Source organism: Amblyomma maculatum, chromosome 7, assembly GCF_055883805.1.
Source record: "Amblyomma maculatum isolate TAMU_Amacu chromosome 7, ASM5588380v1, whole genome shotgun sequence".
Taxonomy (NCBI): domain Eukaryota; kingdom Metazoa; phylum Arthropoda; class Arachnida; order Ixodida; family Ixodidae; genus Amblyomma; species Amblyomma maculatum.
In genome coordinates, this window is record NC_139350.1 from 79,363,453 (window position 1) to 79,385,180 (window position 21,728).

General features: G+C 47.7%; 1 protein-coding gene across 1 annotated transcript in view; it reads right to left on the reverse strand.

The window, feature by feature from the left end:
* Nucleotides 1-21,728, reverse strand: part of LOC146183717 (bone morphogenetic protein 2-like) — a 343,803-nt gene that overhangs the window by 105,560 nt on the left and 216,515 nt on the right. Inside the window, exon 3 of the mRNA XM_084608750.1 lies at nt 10,847-10,992. Coding sequence (XP_084464876.1) covers nt 10,847-10,992 — 146 coding nt within the window. The remainder of the gene's footprint in view (nt 1-10,846; nt 10,993-21,728) is intronic.

Genomic DNA, 21,728 nt, shown 5'->3' on the forward strand with positions numbered 1-21,728 from the left:
CATGCGCGGTTGTCTCACGAGTCCCGTTTTGGCCAACCCCGGAGCCACCGCAAAGCACGCGAGACGTCGCTCGTGGTTTAGGCGCCCGTCTCGGGTTTGTGGTGCATGATGGTGTGGCCGCCGTCGAAATGCAGCCATCCTTTTTCTTCACCACGGAGATTCGGTTGCTCTCTAGCTATTAAGGTATACACGGTTTTACGTCTAGAAGCTTCGCATGGGCATTACGGGATGCTGTAGAGAATGGTTCCGGATTAATAATTACTATCGGGGGATCCTCAGTTTGTGCTGTCATTGCACAGCCCGCCAGTGGTTCTACACAATGTGTCCACTGAAATGTAGCATCAGAACCCGGGATTCGGCCGTGTGACGAAGTGCTCAGCGAATGAACGCCGTCCATTTATTGAACCACCACAGTGTATCCCGAGCGATTGTATGTAAGAACACAAAATACTTTGTACTCATACCAAGCTATTTCACTACAGCACACTCAGCAAAGAGTGCGCCGGGAAAAAAAAAATGCAAAAGCAATTATCGACGCTTATCCCAATGGCACGGCAAGTGACTAGAGTGAGCTGGTACGACAGACCGAAATGACGACGCGATGCATACGAGCTTCTTACTGTTGCGATGATCATGATACAGTTTAGCGCGGGTACAGCGAAAGCAGATATATCGAAATATTGTATATATCTTACCTCAATATTATCCGCTTGAAAATTGCGTGGAAAACGTATACCGGGTGATTTATTTAGCGTACATATACTCGGATTTCGCAAAGTATGAGATGTACGTCTGTGGAGTCTGTGCAAGTATCGTGTTAAGCATTTGAAGAATAATTAAATAATCACCTTTCGTACTTCAAGTGGCATTACTACATTTCAAAATCGAAGCGCGTCTACGAAAGAGGGAGTCCACATTTTTAAAGGATATTAATCAACAAAAAACAAATATCGAACTAAAAAAAAGCGCATTTTAACGCTCATTCAGTGGGCTTGCTCGCATTGCTAATTTTTATATGACGGAACTGCGCATTGTAGTGTCCTAAAAAATTTTCTAGTTTTTAAGTCATCAAATTCATTAACCGCGTCTGTAGGTGATACAAGATAAGTGCGAGCGATGCCATTATATAAACCTGAAAAGACATGGTAACAAATACAGCGTTCTCCGATCGCTTCCGTGCTATGCAAATTGACTGCGATGTGTCCCAAGGTCAGCAGCGGTGACACTGCGGCTTCCGGCCGTAAGAAGAGACGCACAAAGCCGTGCGTACGGGAAGCCACGGATGTGGTCGACGAGATACCCCTTTTATGTGGCAAAGTACACGTTGGTCAAGCTGGGCGCTGCGCCAACGAAGGTGCCAGGGAACACGAAATGTCGTTTACAAAACGCATCGGTCCCCTTGAAAATCACCTCGCCCATTGCAGCTCTTGCGTTGACGATAATGCAAAAAAAATAATAATAATAAACTGCGAGTCGCCATTTCAGGAGTAAGAGAGACAAGCTCGCGAACTGTCAGAACTGTTTTTATCATAGAGAGAGGCGACAGGTACGTCAGCCCCGCTTCGATAGTCTAGTGAGCAAGTGAATACATGCTGCTAAAAAATAGACGGTGAAGTCTAGCCTTGCCTTCTTAATCTGTAAATGAGTTCTCGCTATTGCTTTTTGTTTTTGTTTTTATTTTGTGACTGGAATGCGCATGTGCTCATCTCCTCCTCCTTAAATAAATGCAATGCGTGTGCCCTTCAGTAAACGTCTGGAGTCAACGCCGTTCCTCTCTATCTTTTTGTGCTCACCGTGTGTGTAAAATGTAGAGCTGTTTTACTTTGAAGGAAGAAAATGATGAGGGACGAACTGCCAAGCATAATTAAAGGCCTATACAGTCACAACATAATGTGGGTCAAAGATTTCGTTTCGTTCGGTTTATGAAGTTTAACATCCCAAGCGCCTCAGGTTATGAGACGCCGTAGTGAGGGGCTCCGGAAATTTTGGTTCTTTACCGGGCACAGACATCACACAGCCCACGGTCGCCTTGCGGCAGCTACGACAGCCCCAAGTCTCAAAATATCTCTGCAGGGTACAAGAAGCATTATTCTAACATTCGATATAATTGATTGCTTTAATGGGATCTCAAGTGCCAGAATATGCCGACCAGAACCAGAACCTGCGGCGAGGAAACTTTTGACTACCCCTGTACATATATGCAGTTGGCTTCAAGAGCTGGTCTCTAACTTAGCTACCACGTGTGTACTGTATGGAACAAAAACAAATATGGCAAACGATTTCGTCACAGTTTTGACATTACGTCGGGACAACTGGCGCCGCACAGAGGTCGTCTAGTGGCGAGTATATACAGGCAAATGACAAGTTTAGGATCCTCTGAAGTGGCGTTGACCTCGGTCGCGAATGGGTCTGGATTCAATCAGTGGTGCATCGTGGATGCTTGGCTTCCTGTGTGGGTCACATGGCCGCTCGATGATTTCATCCAATTCAATTGTCATTTCTGCTGGGAAGCTGCAGACTACGCATTTTTCAATCTACCGGGCACGAGCGTCACCACCTTTTCGCGTAATAGGAGGCATAATTATTTCTCATTAACAGGTAACGAAGAGCGAGAATGGTAATGAAATGCGTCTGCACTTGGGAGAGGCAGTGAAGCGGATCTGGATCCTCAAAATAAAATTAAACAGCAGTGGGAGTAGTTAAGCTGACGATGGTGATGACGAGTTTGAATTGAGAACCTGCCCGCTGTGGCTTCAATACAAAGCATGTCAAGACGGCGGTGTGGAAGAACCAGACCGACATCACTGTCTGGTGTCCACAAATGTATTTTATCAGGCCCGCTCAATCAGGCGGTAATGAGACTGCAGTGCGCAGCTGGAGTTCCATCTTTCCGGACGCCGAATCTGCGCTGCTCGCGCACTGCGCGTGAGCTCACACTTGCCGTCGATTTCAGCCGGACCATCGTCGCACGTGGAAGGACGCTACAATTAAGACCTATGGAACACCTAGCAAGCGGTGGGCTGTCAGCACGTCGGCGGGTGCCACGTGCTCACAGCCCACGTCCAGGTGAGGAATAAGCTTAACTAATACGTTTCCAGTTCATATTTATCGAAATATTTCGCTATCCCCTTCCACTTCGATATATCGGAGTTCGTATGTAGTGCATGGGATCATGCCAAACAAAATAAACCACGAGAGTGAGCGTAAGTGTGTTTTGGGCCAGTCCGTTTAACTGCTTTGTGCCGTTTCACCTTCCTTGCGTCCTGACAGCGCCAACTTGCGGTCAGCAAAAGGACATGCACGCTTTAATACTCTGCTGCCTGCTCCACTCTAGGTAGACGCATGCGTTTTGCGATGCAGACTGCATTGAGTCCGTTATGATAATGAAGTTGCCCAATGCGACACCGGCGACAAATTGCGGCGACAAGGACGTCAGCGATGAATTCGAAAGAAAGCATGGTGGAGTAGGTTGGCGAAGTACAGTCTAAAGCCAGAACAGAGCACCTGCGGAATGCCATGGACATTTCCTGGGAGGTCTCTCGAGGCGTATGGCGGATTTCTCGTTGCGACAGGGCGCCTCACCCGACGACCACGAAGATAGGGTGAGCACGAGTACTCTCATCATTATCATTTTTATACCCTGAAGAGCCCCAGGTGGGGTAATGCATAAGAGGGAGCGAGGTGACACGTGGGCATAGCACGAGAACTGACGGCCAAAACAAGCAATTAACAGTCAAAAGTCTCAACTGCAAACTAGTAGTTCAAATGATAAAGGCGCGACCATGAAAAGGAGGATGCATGAAGCAACAATTTATGCTCTAAGATGACATAACCGGCATTCTTTGCATCGCGGCTGAAGGACGCCCAACGCGTCCAACCACGGGAGCTAGGCTGTAAGAGCTAGGGCTATAAAGAAAAAGATGGAGAACATCCGTTAGCCACATGCATTGAAGCACCTTGTTCTCTCTGCCAGTTTTCATCGCGAGCCGGCTGTAGCGCGCTGTTGCTTATGGCATCTGTCGCTCATCACGCACGCGTTCGAGTGGGATCTCCTGCCCTAGGCGTACATTACCCTACAATTATTGCCACCGCTGCCAATCCACCGCTGAGTGGTTTGTGCCACACGCTGTGAAGAAAAAATTAATAACAAGTGCTTCATCCAAGTCCAGTGGAGTCAAAACCTATATCAACGTTGTTTTTGTTTTTTCTTTGTTCTGCCATTCCTCTCCAGCATCAACAGCTACCGCATATGTTTCAACAGAAATATAAATTTGGCAGCCGCTGACGTCACAGCTGCTCAAAACAGTGCTGCAACATATTTGCATCGAATGAAATACGAAGAGTAAAGCCGAAAACCTGGTGCACCCACACCCGCCGGAATAGCACATCGGCCAAGCCGTTCTTTTCTTAGTCGAAGGCTGCGGGTTCCTTGCCGGCTGCCAAAGCCGCGTTACTTCATGGACAAAATGCAAAAATTATCCCCGTGTTTAAACTGCAAAAAATCGAAATTAACCGCGAAGCTATTTGCTAATCCCTGCTTCATAGGTTAGATTTGGTTTCTCAGATTGAAATGCTTTAATCAGCATTGATCTTTGAGCGCAATCTAGTGGCGAGAGAGCTCGTTAAGAAAACAAGATCACTGCGCTATACGAAAGATTTGTATTTTCGAATAGCTGCAACAAATACGGGAAAGTATTTGCTATCAAAACGGTCCGGCCAACTCTGTGAGATGCACGATCATCATCATCATCATCATCAGCCTGACTATACCCACTGCAGGGCGAAGGCCTCTCCCATATTTCTCCACTTAGCCCGGCTCTGTGCTAGCTGCATCCACTTGACCCCTGCGAACTTCTTAACCTCATCCGCCCACCTTACTTTCTGCCGCCCCCTGCTACGCTTTCCTTTCCTTGGAATCCAGTTCGTTACCCTAAGCGACCATCGGTTATCCTCTCTTCGCACTACATGTCCTGCCCATGCCCATTTCTTCTTCTTTGTTTCCACTAGAATGTCGGTAACATGAGTTCTCTGATCCACTCTGCACGCTTTCTGTCTCTTAATGTTACCCCTACCATTTCTCGTTCCATAGCCCTCTGGGTTGTCCTCAACTTAAGTAGAACTGTCTTGGTTAGCCTCCACGTTTCAGCCCCATAGGTGAGTACAGGTAAGATGCAACTGTTGTATACTTTCCTCTTGAGCAATACCGGTAAGCTGCTAGCCATAATATGCGAGTGCTTGCCAAATGCGCTCCATCCCAATCTTATTCTTCTTGTTATTTCCTTTTCATGGCCCGGATCTGCGGTTACTGCATGTCCTAAGTAGACATATATTCGCCTACTACTTCCAGTACTTCGCTACCTAATGTAAACTGCTCTTCCTTCCCGAGGCCGTTGAACATTACCTTAGTCTTCTGCATACTGATTTTCAAGCCTACCTTTCTACTTTTCTTGTCTGGGTCATCCATCATTATTTGCAGTTCATCCCCCGAGTTGCTTAGCAAGGCAATGTCATCAGCAAATCGCAGATTACTGAGGTATTCTCCATATACCCTTATCCCTAACTGCTCCCTTTCCAAGTCTCTGAATACTTCCTCTAAGCAAGCTGTGAATAGTACTGGAGAGATTGTGACTCCTTGCCTAACACCTTTCTTTATGGGAATTTTGTTACTTTCTTTATGCAGAACTATAGTTGCTGTGCAGCTACTATATATATATATACATGTATATATATATATATATATATATTATATATATATATATATATATATATATATATATATATATATATATATATCTTCCAGCACTTTCACGTACGGCTCGTCTACCCCCTGATTTCGCAATGCCTGCATCACCGCCGAGGTTTCAACTGAGTCAAATGCTTTTTCGTAATCAATGAATGCTATGTATAAGGGCCGGTTATATTCCCAGCATTTTTCTATCACCTGACTGATGGTATTGATATGATCGATAGTAGAGTACCGTTTCCGAAAACCTGCTTGATCATTTGCTTGATTGCAGTCTAAGGTTGTCCTAATTCTATTAGCGATTACCTTAGTAAATACCTTATACGTAACAGACAGTAAGCTGATTGGTCTGTAATTTTTAAGGTCCTTAGAGTCCCCTTTCTTGTGAATGAGGATAATGTTTGCATTCTTCCATGGTTCCGGTACCGTCGATAACACCAGGCACTGCGTATACAGGGTGGCCAGTTTTTCTAGCACGATATCCCCCCCGTCCTTCAGAAAATCTGTAGTTATCTGATCCTCACCAGCTGATTTGCCCCTTTTCATAGTTTCTGATGCTTTCTTGACCTCGTCCTTCGTCACTGGTGGAACGTCTGACTGTTTTGCCCTTCCGCCAATCTCATTACGGTCCTGACTACTTTGGCTACTGTACAGATCTGTATAGAACTCCTCGGCTACTTTGACTATCTTGTCCATATTCGTGATGACGTGATATTCGTGATATTTACACAACATACGGAGAAAATCAGGTAATTTTTACACTGCTGTCTTCCTAACAATATAATGCATGTCACAACCACGTGAGATGACAGCGGTCACGGAAGAAACCAACAGGCTCCACCCTGGTGGTTTCTTCCTTGTCCGTTGTTCTTTCGCGAGCTTGGAATACTAGCCCGCCTTTCTCTGTTATGTGTCTCCCTTGCACTAATGCTCACCTACTGGCTCGACACAAGCGCAAGCACGCCGGGGTGGCATAGGGAGCACTGGCTTTTATTGCTCTGATATTGTGGTGTGTCGAAAACCCACCCATCACTGGGATCCTGTGTTCGTGTTTACACTCTCCTGCAGTTCTGCAGGAGATCTGTGCAGATTTCTAGGAAGCATCTAATTCGCCGGTCTTTGCTTCTCGAGAGGCTCTTCGGTGTTCATCTCTACCGCCAAACTTCCGCAGCGGCATGCTGGCACACTTTGCACGATTACGCACGGAGGACTACGCAGCGCGTAGTGCGTCATTTCCTATGAAAGGTCTCCAACTCCATTCGCCAACAGATGGGCTGAGTAGATTCCTTAGCGCTTGCAATTTTCCACCAATGGTGTCTTCCACACCACGCAGTCCCAATCATTTGCTGCTTTAGCTGCCACATTGAACCTCATTAAATTTGTCTGAAGGAAAAAAAAAAAAAAAGCCTCGGGGCTGTCATTCATCTTATACCCCTGTTACACGGGCGTTTTCAACGGCAGTTCAGTTGGCGGTCAGTTGAACTGAACGGCAGTTAGCGATGTTGCACGGCAGCGCCAACTGCAGTTGAAATCTGAACTGCGGTTCAGTTCAACTGAGGTCGGCGGTCTCAGTTGAACCAGTCAACTGACAAGGTGGCTGTGAGCGGACGCACCGCATCGACCGAGTCGGCGGCAGTTCCAGCCGCTGTGCGTTCTAAAATCACATGAAAGGTTGCTGCCTTAGCTAACTCAAGTCCCAGCCTGCAACTTTAAATACTCAAACGAGTGTCAAAACACAAGCGCGCGAAGCGGCACCAAAAAACGACGATTAAACAGCGAAGCCACACGCACCTCAAATGGATTGACTTGGCTTTGTGTCGAGTTCATTTGTTCCATACTCGAAAAAGAAAACGCGTGCAAAATGTGCAATTGAATAATATAAAGCGTGAAAATGTTGTACAAAGTAATTTATATATGAAAAATAAAGCACTTTAATTAGTAAGAATTGCTTGCATGTGGAGGATCACGTGATTCTGGGGGTCAACTGAGGTTCGCAATATGTTCCGTGCACGGTTCCGTGTAACTACAGTCGACTGCCGTTCAGTTCAACGTCAGTTGGAACGCTGAACTGTGATTTAACTGAACGGCAGTTGAAATTGCCCGTGTAACACGGGTATTAGCCTAGCATCTAACAAATATGAGCCTTCAAGCATAGTCTCTTGTTTTCGCTGCCCTCCCCTTTCCTATCACCTTTCCGCTTTGTATACTGTTAAACCCGCCTTAGGAAATGTCTTGTAGCCGTGGGCCAATCCGCTTTTGCCGTATCTCCTATTGGACGCCGTTCGCCTCTGCCTTAACTCGACGCGCGGGCCATCTTTGCTTCCCGTTAGCCGACTTCGCCAACGACGCTTCTTGCCAGTGGTCTCTGCGCCGCCCGCTTCCCACGCCTTTCTTTCTAGTTATATCGTTTGCCCTTTCTCTCCTCTCTCGTCGCTCCATCTCCGGTAGTGTTTCTGCTACCGCCGGGAGTGTTTGTCTGACTCCAGTGTTTGTTCAACTCGGGTCGCAGCGGAGGCTGCGGCGTTCTTTTGTTAGCCTGCTTGTGGGCGCGAGTGTCCTTTCGGGCGCCGCCGCTGCCGACGGCGGCTAAGGCGACGAAGAATCTCGGCAGGGCCCAGTGTTTGTTTTCCGTCCGTACGCCCCTGCCTGCATGTCTGTCTGTCACTGTTCTATCTCCTTTCTCGCGCGAGCCAAGAACATTCACGCTCAGCAGAGCGATAAATTAAAAGAAAGAGAGAAAGAAACCTATGAGCCAAAGCGAGCGCAGCGAATTCGCGCGTCTCTCGCTCTCGACGTCCTTCACGAAGAGTGGGTTTTTGTCTCTCTCGCTCACGCACTGATTTCTTTGTGCGCGGAACGAGCCTCGCCCGTTCCGTGTTTGTCGCTGCTGCCGCAGCGAGCGAAACTTTTTCGTCGCCCGGGCGCCCGCTTGCATACTCGAGCCGATGCAGATTACGTTTCGGTTCGTCGGCGCCGACGACGACAGTTTGTCTTTCTCACCGCGCTCGCATTGTCTCGCGCCTGCGTGAGCGCGTGCCTTTAAAAGTCAAACTGCCGCCTCTCTCGAGGTCTCGCTGTTCCCCTGCCTTCTCTCTCTCTCTTTTGTGTCTGCGTGAGAGAATGTTTGCGCGTTTCGGCAGAACACGCAGACAGGCATCTATAATCCTGTATACCCTATTCTTGAGAGTATTTCCACGTGGAGAGCGGAAGAGTTGAGCAAAAACGGAGAGAGAGAGAGAGAGAGAGTGGAGGGGTTTCAAACACGCGCAGCAAACACACTCCGCTCAGCTGATTCCGGCAGCGACTATGTGCGCCTTCTATAGATGCGAGTTTCCGCTTCGCATCTTGTGTTCTGTTCGTCGTCAGGAGTCCCGCAGACGATAGAACTTGCACAGGGAGCGCGCTCTGTTTCTTTCTCCGCCGGTTTGGCGAGCGCCTGGCTCGGCGCATTTTTTTGTGTGCGTGGCTGATCAAGCAGTGGGGATTGTTTAGGACGACAGCTTTTTCAGCGCCAAGCAGAAATGAACAAAGAGCGGCCCTGCACGAATCAACTTGTCAGGGAAGGCCGCAAGTTCAACAAACAATTGCCGGAGCTGCAGCAGACAGCACGTGGCCTTACTCGGGGTGCCTCTGGGTGGCGGCCCGCTCACCCCTTTCGTTCACCGCTCTTTTTATCCTCCCTGGTGAGCTGCGAGTGAAACGAGATGGCCGAGCTGACAGAAGATGCAGCTATTGGACGAAAGGGGTCCAGTACTAAAAAGTAATTGTACGTGGTGGCTGGTGGCGTAAGAGCAGCAAGAAGGATACATTGCGGCGTTGCGAGAGGCGAGCAGAAGAGGCGCATCATGTCTGCGAGACAAGCTGGAAGGGTGTGAGAGAAAAAGAACAGGCACATCCTTTTCGCAAGTGGTTGCTTTCGATCGTCAGCAGTCTATGTTTATTTCGCATCCGAGTAACGATGTGGGGTTATGTGTTGACGAATGCACCGGCGTTCCAGAGTAAACCGACGGTTCGCCGAACCCAGATTGCGCGTGCCACGCTGTTGTTTTAATTTTTACGCTGAAAAGTCCCGATCCTGGCAACAAGGATGTGTAGCAAGAAAGGACCGGCTTGAGGCATGAATCGAATGAGAGTGCCTGCACTTTTCGACCCCGAGAGCTTCGTTCAAATGTGAAGGCGGCGCGGCAAACGCAAAAGTACAAAATAATAGTGACGTGAACATAGCTCATCAGGAGCAGCAATATTTAGAGGTGCATGTGAAAGAGCGATGCCCCTTCCGTCGATGCCCCCTTCGGGCGAAGAATAACTTTTGTTGTCGCTCAATTACCGCTTGTAGCTTAGTTCCATTGAAACTCGCAGCTTGCCCCGGCGAATATGAAGCGGTCCAGGTTGGGTCTTCGACACACCGATGTCCGGCGCCGTTAGAAAGTCTGCCATCCAATCACTGACCAAGCCTAATGTTCCCCAGCACGCTTTTGGATGGGGGACGCCATATAAGTATGGCTAGTGCAAGTGTTGCAATCAGAAGTTGCCTCAATAAGAAAACCGACGCCAAATCTTTCGGCTTAACCCTTGAAAGAGTTGAGACCCATTTTATAACTGATTACGTATAATGACGGCTTACAACACTTATCATTAGAGTTCCTATATATGCTTCCGCAGAGAGCAGAGTTGCGCGACTGTTTTCCCGGGACAAGGGAGGGAGGGGGGGGGGGTCAAACGCTAATTGTGCAAAGAAAAAGGAACAACAGAAGAAATTGAGCAGGCTCACAGAACCACGGCGCAACGTCAGAAGATTTCGTATTTCTTGCCGCTTAAATAAAGGAGAACCTTGTGAACCCTGTTAGCCGATGGCAGTAGGCCTGTATACTCAGAGGGCATTTTTACTACTTCGGCACACGCGGAAAGTGGTCGGACAGTGAAAGGCTTCACATAGTGCGTATGCTACAACATAGCTTCAGCCAGAATGTGAATTCAGAGACGGACATAAATGACCAGGTGTGCCAGCGGCTGGTTTCCACCATATTCCACGTGATATATATATCGTTTCCACCACATTCGCATTGGCACTGACAACATTCGCGATCGCGAGGCTCCGCTTACCTCTAGAAGATGGGACTTGGCATCGCCAAGCCTGTCCGGCGTCCTGTGCTTGGGGCGCAGCTTGTAGAGGTGGAACTCGGCCTGAAGCACTTCCTCCTTGTCCGACTCGCTCGGCGTCACATTGAAGAAGAAACGCAGCGGGCTCTCTGCAGAAGAAACAAAAATCGAGTGGTCACACCAAGCTTGCCTCTGCATCAAATGCCCGTATAGTGATTCTCAGCGCTTATCCCTCCCAAATGCCTCATGGCTTCAAGAAGAGTAGCATACGTTATTCGTCGCTTCGTATGTAGTCCATCATATCCCAGGCGACTATTGCAAAAATATGCTATATTTTAACGTCCTAATCATGCTTAGAATGCAATAGCCTTTCTCAAACGTGTGTCCCAACTATGCTACCTGAACACTCCCTTAGCTGTTCTTTGGAATAGCCAGAGAACCAAAATCAGCTTTCATAGTAGGCCTGGACTTTGAAGGCCATTCCATTTACATGGCTGTTTTTTTTTTTTTTCTTTTACTGAGGACTGTTCCCAGTTCGCCCTTAAATGTGTTGTTTACTTCAGTCAATTTCAAATGCACTAAAATATTGCGCCTTTAGCTGTTATCATAACAGCGAAAAAGGAAACTCCATTTTAATTAAGTAAACCTGTTCGTTCTCATCCCACCTTAAAAAGTTTGCTCGGCAGAGGAAGCGCCAGTAATAACCAAAAAGGCAGACCTGCACGCAATCCTCAGTGGTTGTTTTGGAGGCTTTCACTTCAACCTCGCGACTGAAAAATGACCGAAGACGTTGAACACCGGCAACAGGAGCGCGAGACCGCGGAGCCCGCTCAACGGTCAAGATGAATATCAAAGTCCCCAAAACGCTAGTCACGAGTAAGTGGGCGCAAGGCTTCTTTTTCAAGTCGGCGGTGAAGACTACCAGCGAATACTTTTCGTTCAGCGTCCTAACGTTCTCCTCAAAACGCGATGAAAGAAAGTGTCCGCGTGCGTGCGTGCGTCCGTGGGCGGGCGCTTGTACCGAATATGACTGCGTTTTTGAATTTATGCGTCACTTTTGAAATTTCCGAGTTTTTCTGAACTGCTGCCTCTAACACCAGAAGAAAAGAATGGGCTCCAGAGATCACAGGGGGTATCATTTTATTTAAATGCTGTTTTTCTTTCTTTTTTTTTTACCGCGGCGCTGTTTTTTAGGTAACATCGCAAAGGCCGGCCAGTCTGAACAAATATCTTGTTATGTAGCCGGCATTTCGCTCACTACACAAGGACCAACATTGGTTAGTAAAAACTGCGGATATCACAAAGCAGTAAGTACAGTCTTTGTAAAAGGTGTAGAGACCAGAGGGTCGGCCTTCTGAGACACTTCGCGCGGCTTGTAATGCATTTCCAGTGTTCCGAATCTCTTGATGGTAAGAAGATTGTCTTGCCCTACCCTCCCCAGTTGGAAGGACCTCCACTAATGCTAAATCAGCGCCAAGTCCCCCCCTCCCCCCCCCCCCCCCCCTCTGGGTTCTAAACTTTTGACAAAGACTGTACATCTCACTTTCCAATCAGCTAGAACTTGTTTTTCTATCGCAAGCGGGAGTGCCGTAGGCGCGGAGAGAGAGGCATTCTCACCCTAAGAATGCAAGCGTGTTGCTCGGCACGGTTTTGAAGCACCCATCCCCAAAGTATTTAAACGGAGCATATAAGTGCCACGATAAGTTAGGGGCTAGAAGTGGAACGGCGCTTTCTTCACTTCAGTCGCCTTATTGAGCACAAGCGAGATGAACTCAACAAATACGGGCAGAAGCAGACGCGAGTGAGGCGAGGCGAGTGCGCGTCACCTCGACACAGTAGCGTGCCAGCCGGTGCCGTCCACCGGCGGCGGCAAAACATCCCAGCAGCGCCAAGCGACGCACGCAACGTACATCTTCGCTCAGCGGCCGCAGCAGCCCACCTCCTCACCTGCGCCGAGGGCTGCTTTCAATCAACGACGAGCCGGGACCTCCGCCCGCGCGCCGGAGCACGCCAGAGGGGGGGCGTACGGGAGCGACGCTTGGTAACCGGCCGCCTCCTTCGCTCGCCAACCGCTCTCGTTTCGAAATTGCCTATGGATCTCGTTGGTTTCGCGCCCAGTCATTGACGTTTTTCGCTACCTCTCCCGCTGCCTTCGAACGACGAAGGTGTACGCCCTACCGGGAAAGTTTCGGGACGCAAGCTCCCGGGGGACAATATTTTTGTTTTTGTTCCACACCTATCCTGCCCTTTCTCCCTTTCGGTTGCCTTGGTGGGGTTTCTTCCGCTTTTTACTGATGCGTGTTTTTGCCACAAGCTCTTGTTTACCTCGTCTGTGAGGTAAAACTGCACTTGCGATAATCTCTCTGCTCCTTACCGCGTGCTGGTTCCCCTGCACAGGAGAGACAGTGACGAGGGCAATTAGGACCCTGCTTACCTCTTGCCAATCCCGAAAGCGCTAAGCCTGTCCAATTTACCCGGAGCGATTTACCCGAGCAGGCCAGATGAGGCGTGGCTCGAACAGGTTAGCTTGCGGGCGAAAAAAGCAGCTTATTTCGCATGCCATCTTCGCATAAGCACTACTTGGCCGTTCCACTTTCCATTTCGAGATCTTCCTCTATTTTGTTCGTTTCTTCAAGCTGCGCTGCCGTGCATCATGGCGGCCTCCGCTTTGCCGTTATGCGCTCATTTGTGCGACAGCACAGCTACTATCATCTGTTGGTAGTAGAGCCAAAAATAAGATAAAATAAAGCACCCTACGACGGCGAGTGGCTTTCTTACCCGCGGCGAAGCCAACACATTAATTTCACTGGCAACAGCATTAGATAGCAACGTCATCGGCGCAGCCGAACATCCCGCGTGTTTAACTACCACTGTCGTGATTGCTGCTGTTCCTTCCGCGTTGTGCATTGCACGTCCTCGTCTTCATCAACTTCTCAGTTCAGTTCAGTTCAGGCGATCAGTCGTGTCCGACTCTTCGTGACCCTATGGACCATATCACGCCATGCTTTCCGGTCTCTCACTATCTTCCTAATATCACATAACTTCATCTGCAGTGCCTCGAGGATGTCATCTAACCATCGCGTTCGCTGCCTACCCCTTCTCCGGCGACCCTCAACCTTTCCCAACATCAAATCTTTCTCCAACGACTCCTCTCTTCTCATCACATGACCAAAGTAGCTTAGCTTTAACTTTAGAATTTGACCCTCCAATGAGCAGTCCGGGTTTATGGTGGACACGCAATGAATGCAGAACATATCACCGCCGCATTGCCTTCTTAAGGTACTTTAAGCAGTTCCAAACTTTTGTAATGCGTCACCAACTAATACCACCATCCACAGATTTCACAGATCTTTGAGTCAAGGCTGTTTGGCACTGAAAGCTGAGCGACTGAGCCTCAAACCGACAACGATATAAAATACCAAGCGCACCTAATTACAATGCGACTAAATTATTCGCTAAACCGTCCACATTTGCTTTTCATACACACTATCCGCAGATATAATTAACTATAACCGCAATGAATGTGCTAAAACCGAGCCCCCCTCCCCTTCCCCCCCTCATTCATTTCTTCGAAATGCCTTTTCTCCTCCCGTGCAGCTTTCAAGCAATCACATTGCAAAATTGTCCCGTGCTCTTCAAACTATACGGATTCTGTCCAATTCTTTTCCTTTTACTACATGCTTCTGTTCGCCGCGCAGTTCGTTTCCGACCAAGGCCCTCGGGATACTGGCGACCTTTGTCCGAGCTCTTTTCGGACACCTGCGACGGCGTACCGTGCGCGTAGATGTATTTCGTTTCGAGAATCAACAAAAAGAGAGCCAGGACAGGCCTCGCTGACGTCAAACAGAGAGGGTATACGTCAGCGGTTACGTCACCGAGAATTCTCTACCACAAAAGATGAAAAAGGAAAACGAGAACTGAACGGGACCAGCCCGGAGGATACCAACCCAATATGAGGGCACCGAGTGCCTGCCAGAGTCAGCACGAGCCTTTACGCTTCATTTAGTTATTTGTTCATCCGGGAGCGCGCAGCGACTAGGCATTGTAGTGCGTGCTGCCATACCTCCCTCTTCTTTCGGCGCTTCTGCGGCGACAGTTCACGCAGAGTCGCAATAAAGCAAGAGTGCTCGCGCGCGCAACATTCCATGGTAGCAGAGGTTGCGCTCGGCGCAATAGAACCGCGCTTGGCAGTTTGTCCGCAAGCAGCCTCGAGGCCAGTGCAGTAGTTATTCTTGATCGCTGCTGCCTGGCACACAGCAGTAGACATTACGTAAGCTAACGTCCGTGTTCGACCATCCCGCTTTGAAGAGACGGCAGTGTTGAGGATTCCCTGCCATCAGCGCTACAACGGCGTTAAGCGTGCTGAATATTACGCGTACTTAACGCTGCCCTATAGAGGTCGCCAGCTGCGATCAAACAGCTAAGCCGGGTCTTCAATAGTTCTTTCAGCACGCAAGAGCTAAATTATTTGGCGGTGACTGATACGGTGTCCTTGGCGGCTTTGCCCCTTATAAAAAATGGCCTGCTCAAGGGTGCAGAACATTATGTCAGGCATGAGCGATTCGCGTAACGAAACGTGAATCATCATACTGGGAGAAGGTTGTGCAAGCTGCGGATATGCCAAGAGGGTAGAAAAAAAAAATTTGGTTGGGGGGGGAGGAAGGGATACTTTAGCACCGCCTTAAAGGTATGATGCGATAACGGTAATGCGTCCAGTCATTGGCCCGGGTTCCTCTTTGCATATCACTTCGAAGACAGGGAAATATTTTTCCTTTATTTATTTACCACGAGACATGCAAGGTCATCCTTTAACCCCGTCCAACGAGAATGCTTTGATGGTTTAGAGGTAAAGTGTCTGACTTGTGACCCAACCTTAATTTACGTTCTTACACCATTAATTTACCCACTTACATGTCATGACGATACTTCAGCCATGCTACCAACTTGCAACCATGATTTATCGGATTTCCGGCCTCGGCGTCCGTTTTTCGATGGAGGCGAAAAGTAAGGCGCCCACGGCTGAGCGATGTCAGTGCACGCTAAAGAACCACAGGTGGCCGAAAATTCCAGAGCCCTTCACTACGGCGTCTCTCATAGCCTGAGTGCTTTGGAACGTTAAATCCCAGAAACAAAACCGAGCCAAACCAAACCAAACTAAGCCAAAGATTTAACTCACGTCTTAACCAATGTCGTGTGACATCAACAATAATTGTGTAGCGCCTCAATCATTGCTGTATACCATGTGAGCGTTGTGAATTACCTGCACGAGATCATATACTTGTGACGTCACGACACACTCGACCAGTCCTGCTTTTCTCGTCACGGCGATCACGTCGCTGACGTCGAGATTTATCTGCCGAACGGGGCCCTTCAACGCTGCCGCGTTAAAAGCAGAAAGCACGGGATCCCAGAAACGGCTTTACAGTTAAGCGCACCTGACGGACAGCTGGTGAAATGCGAGTCATGAAAGCGCACGATGCACGATGAGAATACAAAGACGTGTACCTGCTCAGCGAAGTCAGCGGACGGTAATGAGCCCCCGGTTGGTCGAAAATAATCTGAGGCCACATAGCCAGCGTGCCACATAACACACGAGCAGCTCCGAGGCGTCAGCCCGAGTATGTGCCAAGATAGATGTATCCTTGCCTTCGTTACTTTAAAATTCAGCCGCGCGTCGTAGCATTCCTTCTGCTTTTGGTTGCTCCTAATCATGGGCTCTTCAAAGGGACCGACTCAATGTCATAATTTTCGTATGTTTGCTTCGATTTTCCATCACCTGATCGGATTCATCTCAGGGGAGGGAAGAGAGGGCTGTGGACACAACTTACCTTCTGGAGGAACTTTCTGCATTGTTACGCTTGGCGTTAGAACAATATATGTTCGCATGTTGTCCCTCCCTCCCCTCTCTCTCTCTCTCTCTCTAAATACTACAAGAGGTTTCCAAATAATTGAGCAGTAAAATACAACTCTAATAAGTTATAACTGCGTGTAGTTAGAGGACCCCTAAATGACTTGTTTAAGAATTGCCTCAGCGATCGCTCACAAGTAGCAGCATCGAACAGTATAGGGTGCCTAAACACTGCCTAAACGTCGCTAGTTGTAGTTTTCGAGGGCTCCACTCTCCCACTTTCACTATTTTTAAAATGGTTTGTCATCACTTGCATACAACTTCCTTCTTTTAAGCCGATTGCAATTACTGGGCGAGGATACCCAGCGGGCGCACCTTTGTTCGAGGGATAGCATGCGGCAAATGAAAAAGGCAAATGCCTTAAGAGCGAAGACTAAGAGAAAGGCACTGTAATCATATCACTGTCGGTAAAGACCTCAGCCGCACTGTGTTGACAAATAAAAAAAGTCCCTTTGTGAAAGGAAAGACGTGCTAATCGTCACACTTCTTAGTGTACATCTGAACCTCGCCGTGACAGCTAGAATAGAGAAAGAAGCGCCACAATAAGGAAATATTTATTTCGGTCTTCTTATTTTCCTTCTGTTACGTACGCTCAATTCGCACAGCACGCAGAGGACATTCGTCCATCGCCTGCATCGAAACGCGACCGCACTGCCACAATTTGTCCCACATCGAAGAAGGATACACAATTGGGCAAGTTGGTATCGATTCATATTGGAAGGGCACAGCGCGAAAAGACACGGGACGAAAGGAAGAAGACGTACACACGAGCGCTGACTCGCAACTAAATTTTTATAGGAAAAAAAAAATACATATTTATACAATTTCTTCAATGATAGTGATAATGATAACGTTATCAAGGAACGACACCTCTTTACTAGTATGACCGAAGGCTGGCTTATACAGTCGCAATGTATAAGCCAGCCTTCGGTCATACTAGTAGATAAAGAGGTGGCGTTCCTTGATAATTCTTAATCGTTTCCGTAACCTTCAAGGGAGAAGGGGAAAACGTGTCGGAAAAAACTATCATTAAGTGATTATAACTTTTCATATCTTTTGTTTACCCCTTCTGATGTGTTCTGCGCAAGTGCTATATACTCGTTATCACTATCATTGAAGAAATTGTATAAATATGTATTTCTTTCCAATAAAAATTTAGTTGCGAGTCAGCGCTCGTGTGTATACGTCTTCTTCCTTTCGTCCCGTGTCTTTTCGCGCTGTGCTCTTCCAATATGAATTGTCCCACATCTCCTGGTTCAGCAGACAATGAACAACTGAACAGGAAGACAAAAAAAAGAAATAAGGTGTATTTTTGTGGAGCAGTGAAAATATCTCTTTTTTTTTTCTTTTTTTTTTTTTTTTTTTTTTAGCGTAAGCTTCCATCGCAAAGTTGACGACCTTCTATTGCATTCTGCATCCAGCGAAAAGCGGCCTCCGCGTCCTTGCACTCCGCAACTGATTGCCAGTGATGACGTTGCTATGGCGATAGCGAGCTCGGTGTGCACCTGTATAATGCTGGCTCAAAACCGGGCGTGATGAAACACAAAGCACTTGGAAACATGAAAACGGCCTACGGATAACCGATTATGGGAATTCAATGTCACAAGTTCAGTTGTCATGTGCCTATTAAGAGCAATGCTCAATTTTTTTTTTTTTTTTTTTTTTTTTTTTACATCCTGGATTACCGCGCACTGCAGTGAGTGTTTGGGCAGCGCGACTTCGCATATAAGTATGTAGCAGAGCATGCAGTGTCTGGTCTGTTGCTTCTATTCCTTTGCAGAACAAAGATCCTGCGCTAGAAATTTTTTTCGCCACGCCTATAATGCGGAATCATTAACAAAACACAAATGCATTATAACAAGAGAGTCTGTGCAACGCAATGTTATGTTTCACTAGCAACTGCGTGACCGTAAAGCAGCCAAAAATAATGGACTGTCTTAAATCCGCTGAGGTAAACTTCAATATATTTACCGCTCCACTTGCATGCTCCTAATCGGTACGCTTTTCAGTACACTCTGGGTGATTCCGTAAATAGTAAATTATACCTTTCTTTGTGGCTCAATCACTTTGCTTACGTCATCTTACGTTAAGTGGCTCAATCACTTTGCTTGTGTTATCGACAGGCTTAAATATTTTGCTTTGATTTCGATGGAATCGAATTGAGTGTTTACTGGCGTATAGTGCATTCAGGCAAGGATCTATTGCGTAACCATTTTGTACTGCGCGCTATGGCAGCCACACTGATAACATTCTAAACAACATCGCCGATGAAATCTATCGCACACAATGCGTCCGGGTCCAACAGTGAAAATTTGTTTGTATCATTTATTCAAGCAGTCGTTGGTGTCACAGTTGGCACTACGGATTTGCAAAGGAAAACGTTGCCGTCGAACATTACGAAACATTCACCTATTGCGTTAGAAAATAGGACAAGGCTACACGATTGGCCTGTTTTTCCCAAGCATATAATGAACTGCCTGGTGGCAGTTTTGCTCCACGTCACTAAACAAACGAGGCCAAACAAGCGTCCCTTGCTCATTGTTATGCAGGCTCACATGCCTGTACATACATTCGGAAAATTCGAACAGCCAATAGAATATCCTCGTATTCGTACTCATACCATATACGATCGTTTACCAGGCTTACATAAAGCGGCCTTGTTGCTTGGTGCCATTCAGTAAACATGGGACATTCCCACAGGAGGCGGCGCCGCGGCTACCTGGAGAAATGGCTACAGAAGAGCTCTTTAGACGCTCAGGCTCAGGTGAGCGCCCACAGCGCCGTAGCAAAACGCAAACTCGTGCTAAATGTGAACAGCACAATATAACGCCTGCAATCTCTTAGCGCCAGAGAAGAGTTGTGGCCTCGTCTTGTTTCTCTGTGTCTCTCTCTATTCTTTTTTTTTTTCTTTTGTGCAGCCTTCTCATGTGCACGGAGCCTTTACCTGCCGATTTAAGCTAGGCAACACGGATTTGCGCAGAGAAGGAGAAAAAAAAAAAAAAAGAACAGAAACATGCGATTCTTTGACAAGGAATTTTCGTCACTGTCCCATCGTTTTCCTATTTCCTGTCTGGCACTTTCTCTTTGAGTCGAAACTACGGACGAGACGTAGATTTGCAGCGACGCTAATGTGAAGGAGAATGTCCACGAAGGCGACGAGCGAAGGGCAAGCTGCGCGGCTAAGATCGCAGCAGATTGACGAGATCCAGGCGCCGCGCGGTACGTGTTTTCCTTCCATTTTCACTCTGGCCGGGCCTCGCGCGAAAAAGAGCCACACCCTTTGCGTCACTTCGCCTCCTGGCCTGGGCGCTTCTGAACCTGAATTAAAGCAAAATTTTTTCGCGCCTTTTGCCTCGACCAATTTCCCTTCGTAGCGTCCGCGACGGTGTAGAACTCTCGTGGGAGACGCGGGAGGAATTCGTAGATTGCGAAAAGTGGGGTGTCCAGAAGACGGTGAAAAGAAGAAATTAGATGGGAGGCCCAAGAAGAACAGCAAAGATCAATTGGTCGAAGAAAAACGAAATAAAAGCTACAAAGTATATAAAAGTAAGAAGAAATACGCTCACAGGGAGAACACGCGGGTTCAAGCCCGCGCGCGTGTTTCTAATTTGCATATCGATTCGAGGCTCTGTAATTACGCCCCCCGCGAACAAGTGAGAGGGTAAGGAGGTTCACAGGAGGGACGGAGGAGTTTAGAGAAAGAAGGAACCTCAAGAGCACCCGCCGTGTGCCCAAATAGGGAGCAGCGCTGGCTGAAAGTGACGAGAGAACGGATTCCAGAGGGGGAGAAAACGAGCCGCCGCAGGCCAGCCTGGAACAAGGCTGTACTGCTACTACGCTACTAACACAAGAGGCGTCGGCCGAGCTAGTAAATTGCTGGCGATAAAAGGGAAATACTCGGGGAAAGGAAGCGAAAGGAAATTGCGCAGACGGGACTCGCTTGTTTCTGGCTCTCATCTTTCCCGTGAGCAGGATGTCGGGGCTGGAGCGGCGCGCGAAGGGACGACCAAATTAAAACTAAAGGCAAGAAAAGGAAACTCTCCAAACGGGCACGAAAGCAGAATATGCCAAGAAGCATAGGAAAAGGGGATTAGATGGCGAAATACACATCACGGAGCATGCACAGTCTTGTCGGCGTCGAAATTATCTGGCACACTTGGTGGATGGCCCAGTTATCGGACACCGTAAAGAGACTTCTCTGTCCCTGTTGTGATGCTGCTGAAAAAAAAAATGTAGCCGTCCATCTCGCTCTTTGGATTTCCGTAACGCGCAATGTGTCAGAAAGTTCGCAAAGCATGGCCTCTCAAAGCGACAGACACAATAAAGCGCAAAATTTTAACAAGGATTCTACATAGCATTCCGTACTGAACACTTGTATAAGAAATGTAATCAACAATTGAGGTGAGTTCGCAAAAATTCAATGCGAGGGGCAACCCTTAGCATGAAGGTGAAAGCCTCGTTACATTCTTCCACTTCGCGACGCATATATTTGACTAGCAGTGCTCTTTCTTTTAGACCTTCCGAGACATTATACGTTATTAACAGCAAAAAAAAAAAAAAGAGCAAACAAAAACAAGTCGCTACCGGTAAAGTCGTTGAAATAAAAAACTCGTGTCAGTGTTTTCTCTGCAACCTCAGAAGCGGCTTCTCGTCTAGAAAGGTAGAAAGACCGGTTGAATTCTTCGGCCAGAATCTGGCGAAGCTCATGACGTCACCGTTCAGTAGACACCCATTTGGATTTACACTGAGGAATTTCAACAGACTGTAGCAGAAGCTACACCAAGAACATAGACAGCGGAGAGCGCAATATTTCAGGCAGCCGTGTGCACCGTCATTCAGTCGAAAAATTTGGTGCAGTCACGTGCTCACAGACGCTTCGGCCCTGTATCCTTTTCTATAGAAGTGCTAATTATCCCCCCCCCCCCCCCAAAAAAAAAAAAAAAAATTGATTTAGGCGAAAAGTTGTTAGAAAAAAAA